Raw genomic sequence first — 6,000 nt, 5'->3', positions numbered from 1 at the left:
CCAGAGGCGCAGTTGGCACTCAAAGATATTTGGTGGGCTGTCCTTAACCTGTAGCGTATTGAGCGACTCAAAGAGGGTACACACATTCACTGGTACAGCGTCCCCAAAAGGTCCTGCAGAAACGGTTCCCTCTAGGCAGTGCCCCAGCTCAGGAACCATCGCAACACAACACTGCTCCTGAAGAGTTACGTAGGAGAGTGGCAGGGGCTCTCTGTCTGCTGCTGAGTTCAGAGAGGTACAAGAGAGGTTCTCCGAGAAGGGAGGCACGAAAAACGGGCTGGGTGAGGACGAGCTGGACTGTGTGCAGCGCCAACCAGGTAAAATGTGTAGATTTGCAGAAAAGTTGATTTACATCAGCAAAAATGTATCTCTGCCCCATGGCAAAATGAGCAACAATTATATGAACTTTTTAATAATATTTTCAAAGTTCTCTCCACCCCATGGCAAAATGTGTTGAACTGCAGGAAATCAACTTCAAAACATACAACCAAATCTCACTTAGTGCCCCCAAAAGGCTAGAGCTGGCCCTGCGTGTGTGTGTGTGTATGTGAGTGTGTATGTATGCGTACATATACGTGTGTGCGTGCGTATGTGTCATTCCACCCACAGATCCTTATGTCTCTCAGAAGTCCTATGGCCGTCCCATCCCTGGGTCTATAACAATAACACAGTACCTGTGTGCTCCCACCCAATGGGACTTACACACTGACACAGCCCCAACACTGAGTGGCCATAGCACAGCATCAGCCAGCCATTGATGAGAGTGGTGGAATGTGTGTGTGTACGTGTGTGAGAGCGTGTGTGGGAAGGCCAGTTAAGGACCTTCCTTTCCATTCCTTCCAGTTCTCTGCCGCCAATGACTGGAATTAATTTTTAAAAATCACTGAAGTTGGAGACTTATATCTCCCTCACTAATTTTAAGCATCAGCAGTCAGAGCAGCTTACCGGTCGCTGCAGCTCTACACAGCCCATCTGTAAATAGCCCATCTAACCAGTACCTACCTCATCCCATATTTGTTTTGGGGTTTTCTGCTCTTTTGCACACCAGTATGTCTACTTGCACATCCTCATCTGTGCATATATCACTCCAGTGTAAATTGCTAAATTGTAATTACTTCACCACTATTGGCCTATTTATTGCCTTACCTCCTTACTTCATTTGCACACACTGTATACAGATTTTTCTATTGTGTTATTGACTGTACATTTGTTAATCCCATGTGTAACTCTTGTTGTTTTTGTCGCACTGCTTTGCTTTATCTTGGCCAGGTCGCAGCTGTAAATGAGAAAGGTGAAATAAATAAAAAAAAAAAAAATGAAGGTTAAAGCAGACAAAGGGTGTCAGTGACAAGAAAAGGACAGCGAAGAGAGGAGGAGAAGAGCTGTTAAGAGGCAGTGATTGTGACCATGAAGGAAGGGAAGGATGGAGCGATGGAGAGGAGGAGAAGAGCTGTTAAGAGGCAGTGATTGTGACCATGAAGGAAGGGAAGGATGGAGAGATGGAGAGGAGGAGAAGAGCTGTTAAGAGGCAGTGATTGTGACCATGAAGGAAGGGAAGGATGGAGAGATGGAGAGGAGGAGAAGAGCTGTTAAGAGGCAGTGATTGTGACCATGAAGGAAGGGAAGGATGGAGAGATGGAGAGGAGGAGAAGAGCTGTTAAGAGGCAGTGATTGTGACCATGAAGGAAGGGAAGGATGGAGAGATGGAGAGGAGGAGAAGAGCTGTTAAGAGGCAGTGATTGTGACCATGAAGGAAGGGAAGGATGGAGAGATGGAGAGGAGGAGAAGAGCTGTTAAGAGGCAGTGATTGTGACCATGAAGGAAGGGAAGGATGGAGAGATGGAGAGGAGGAGAAGAGCTGTTAAGAGGCAGTGATTGTGACCATGAAGGAAGGGAAGGATGGAGAGATGGAGAGGAGGAGAAGAGCTGTTAAGAGGCAGTGATTGTGACCATGAAGGAAGGGAAGGATGGAGAGATGGAGAGGAGAAGAGCTGTTAAGAGGCAGTGATTGTGACCATGAAGGAAGGGAAGGATGGAGAGGAGGAGAAGAGCTGTTAAGAGGCAGTGATTGTGACCATGAAGGAAGGGAAGGATGGAGAGATGGAGAGGAGGAGAAGAGCTGTTAAGAGGCAGTGATTGTGACCATGAAGGAAGGGAAGGATGGAGAGATGGAGAGGAGGAGAAGAGCTGTTAAGAGGCAGTGATTGTGACCATGAAGGAAGGGAAGGATGGAGAGATGGAGAGGAGGAGAAGAGCTGTTAAGAGGCAGTGATTGTGACCATGAAGGAAGGGAAGGATGGAGAGATGGAGAGGAGGAGAAGAGCTGTTAAGAGGCAGTGATTGTGACCATGAAGGAAGGGAAGGATGGAGAGATGGAGAGGAGGTGAAGAGCTGTTAAGAGGCAGTGATTGTGACCATGAAGGAAGGGAAGGATGGAGAGATGGAGAGGAGGAGAAGAGCTGTTAAGAGGCAGTGATTGTGACCATGAAGGAAGGGAAGGATGGAGAGATGGAGAGGAGGAGAAGAGCTGTTAAGAGGCAGTGATTGTGACCATGAAGGAAGGGAAGGATGGAGAGATGGAGAGGAGGAGAAGAGCTGTTAAGAGGCAGTGATTGTGACCATGAAGGAAGGGAAGGATGGAGAGATGGAGAGGAGGAGTGTGTTAAGGGTAAGGGAGGGCTGTACGTTACCTCGGGGGTCCGGTGCGTAGCTGGGGGTTATGAGGAGGGTGATTGGCTGGGAGGTGGCGTGATGGGAGGTGGGAAGGACCATGGTAGTGACAGACACATTCTCTACAACAGACAAGGAAAGGATAACACACTATACTCTACAAGACAATCATAGTTTCTATGAAAGACAGGTTCTAGATCAGTGGTCTCCAATCGGGTGAGAGCCATCGACTGCTCGATCTCCAAGGCATTCCTAGTCGATCAGCAATGTTTTTTGTAAAAAACCCAACGATAAAGCCTTTGTTTTGCACTGTTGTCAGTAGGTGCACTTGATTCAGCAGCCCTAGCGCCGGGAAGACATTTTCAACCATGACATATGTCTGAAGGTATAACTCCGCCTACCTGGCGGGCCCAGGAAGCTTATCAAGTACACCTATAGGCCTACCACTGGCCAATCAGAACACTGTCTGCAGTTTCCTCTGCCATAGACTATAAAACATAAACCTCGAATGCACATCAAATTTGATATAGTAAAGATTTCAAAACTTTCAAAACCATAACAAGAGAGAGACTCAACGAATACAGCAAAGAGCTGCTGTTTTTATGGGTAAGTTCATGTTTAAGTTGTTATTCAGCTTGTCAACACTGTTCAACACTTTTATATGCCATAAAATGTGCCTTCTCCCTACTTCCACTCACGCTACAACCAGCACTGCAGCTGCAACGAAGGAGTATAGAAGTGTTCCGATAAGCTTCCGTTTGTTATTATTAGTGGCTTGTGTCTTTTTTAATATCGAGGAATATTTCACTTTCTCTGGACATAGGAGTAACAACATGATTTGGTGCATGAGGCAGAAATAATACAGTGCGACTTGAGTTTCGTCATCAGCTGGAAGACTGTGTCCTGTTTTCTCAGCAGCTTGAGGGAGAGCGGAGGGAGGGTGAGCGGAGGGAGGGAGAGCGGAGGGAGGGTGAGTGGAGGGAGGGAGAGCGAGGGAGGGAGAGCGGAGGGAGGGAGAGCAGAGGGAGGGAGAGCAGAGGGAGGGAGAGCGGAGGGAGGGAGAGCGGAGGGAGGGAGAGCGGAGGGAGGGAGAGCAGAGGGAGGGAGAGCGGAAGGAGGGAGGGAGAGCGGAGGGAGGGAGAGCAGAGGGAGGGAGAGCAGAGGGAGGGAGAGCGGAGGGAGGGAGAGCAGAGGGAGGGAGAGCAGAGGGAGGGAGAGCAGAAGGAGGGAGAGCGGAGGGAGGGAGAGCGGAGGGAGGGAGAGCAGAGGGAGGGAGAGCGGAGGGAGGGAGAGCGGAGGGAGGGAGAGCAGAGGGAGGGAGAGCAGAGAGAGGGAGAGCGGAGGGAGGGTGAGCGGAGGGAGGAAGGGAGAGCGGAGGGAGGGAGAACGGAGGGAGGGAGAGCAGAGGGAGGGAGAGCGGAGGGAGGGAGAGCAGAGGGAGGGAGGGAGAACGGAGGGAGGGAGAGCAGAGGGAGGGAGAGCGGAGGGAGGGAGAGCCACAATTGGCCCAGCGTCGTTCGGGTTAAGGGAGTGTTTGGCCGGCACTAGCGACTCCTGTGGCGGGCCGGGTGCAGTGTACACTGACATGGTCGCCAGGTGTACAGTGTTTCCTCCGACACATTGGTGCGGCTGGCTTCCGGGTTAAGTGGGCTTTGTGTCAAGAAGCAATGCGGCTTTCCTGGGTTCTGTTTCGGAGGACGCACAGCTCTCAACCTTCACCTTTCCCGAGTCCGTACGCGAGTTGCAAGACTGTAACTTACCAATTGGATACCATGAAATTGAGGAGAAAAATAGTTTAAAAAATAGATAATAATAATCTTAGCGGTAAGATCTTGAGTCAGAAAAGGTTGGTGACCACTGTTCTAGATGGTATGGTTACTACAGACTACAGTAGTAGCTAGGGAGACAGACATTGGCAAATGACATCAACACATTCACTATAAAACAATGGTTGGGATGCAGACATATTTTCTACCATAGACACATTGTCTATGACTCAGTAGCTAGGGAGACAGAAGACATTGTGTTTGATGGAAGCATTCTCTGTGGAACAATGTTATAGGACAGACACATTCAATATGAGACAATAGATTGGATACTGACACAATGGTAAGGTAAAATGCCTATTGAGACAGTGAGGGTACAGTTAAGTGGTTTTAAGTGACTGAGACAGTTGAATTTAGTGAGAGGCTGGGAGCACGGTGTGTGAGTGTGTGTGAAACACTTCATCAAACTGTCCATTTGAAACAGCAGGGTGCAGTAGAGATATGTTTCATCGAACCACTGTGCGCCTCTCTCTCACGAGCCATGCGCCACGCACGCACGCGCGCACACACACACTCGCGCACTCACACACACCTCGTTCTAAAGTAATTTATTGGTAACTACTCTTCCATCTGCTCTCCCTCTCTCCCTCTTCTCCCACTGGCCCTGAGACCCTCCATCTCTTCTTCCTCTCCCACTCCTTTTACGTCAGATTAACCCTCACCCCTCTCTCCTCCTCCTCCTCTCCTCTTCCTGTCAGCCTGCCTTCATTCACTCGTCCACATCCTCCCCCTATCCTGTCAGTGTCCAACCTCAGCTTTCCTGTCACTTACTGTATGCAACACACAAGTGTGTGTTTGCGTCATCCATGTGGGTATGCATACATGTGAGTCAGAGAGAGAACTTAAAATGGTTCTTCGGCGGTGAGAGAAAGAGTTGACTAAGGAATGGGTCAGTATGTGTGTGTATGTGTGTGTGTGTGTGTGTGTGTGTGTGTGTGTGTGTGTGTGTGTGTGTGTGTGTGTGTGTGTGTGTGTGTGTGTGTGTGTGTGTGTGTGTGTGTGTGTGTGTGTGTGTGTGTGTGTGTGTGTGTGTGTGTGTGTGTCACCTGAGGCAGAGGGATTAATGGTCAGGGTCAGTCGGCTAATTAGTTGTACACTGATTCATCTCTTGACCATCAAAACTACATTCTGGGAAGACTTATAAATAATGACTTCTCTACCTCCAACATCCTCTCCTCTCTCCTCCAACATCCTCTCCTCTCTCCTCCAACATCCCCTCCTCTCTCCTCCAACATCCTCTCCTCTCTCCTCCAACATCCTCTCCTCTCTCCTCCAACATCCTCTCCTCTCTCCTCCAACATCCTCTTCTCTCTCCTCCAACATCCTCTCCTCTCTACCTCCAACATCCTCTCCTCTCTACCTCCAACATCCTCTCCTCTCTACCTCCAACATCCTCTCCTCTCTACCTCCAACATCCTCTCCTCTCTACCTCCAACATCCTCTCCTCTCTACCTCTAACATCCTCTCCTCTCTACCTCCAACATCTTCTCCTCTCTACCTCCAA

General features: G+C 49.4%; 1 protein-coding gene across 2 annotated transcripts in view; it reads right to left on the bottom strand.

The window, feature by feature from the left end:
• The window catches only part of LOC124017956 (cell adhesion molecule 4-like), a 79,806-nt gene that overhangs the window by 11,326 nt on the left and 62,480 nt on the right, over positions 1-6,000 (bottom strand). The window contains exon 7 of one of the 2 annotated variants that reach the window (XM_046333198.1): positions 2,691-2,792. The exons of the other annotated variant lie outside the window; for it this stretch is intronic. Coding sequence (XP_046189154.1) covers positions 2,691-2,792 — 102 coding nt within the window. The remainder of the gene's footprint in view (positions 1-2,690; positions 2,793-6,000) is intronic. 2 annotated transcript variants of the gene reach the window in all.

The sequence above is a fragment of the Oncorhynchus gorbuscha genome, unplaced genomic scaffold, assembly GCF_021184085.1.
Source record: "Oncorhynchus gorbuscha isolate QuinsamMale2020 ecotype Even-year unplaced genomic scaffold, OgorEven_v1.0 Un_scaffold_35:::fragment_2:::debris, whole genome shotgun sequence".
In the NCBI taxonomy this organism is placed as follows: Eukaryota; Metazoa; Chordata; class Actinopteri; order Salmoniformes; family Salmonidae; genus Oncorhynchus; species Oncorhynchus gorbuscha.
The sequence above is the reverse complement of the archived record's forward strand: the minus strand, read 5'-3'. Positions and strand labels throughout refer to the sequence as shown.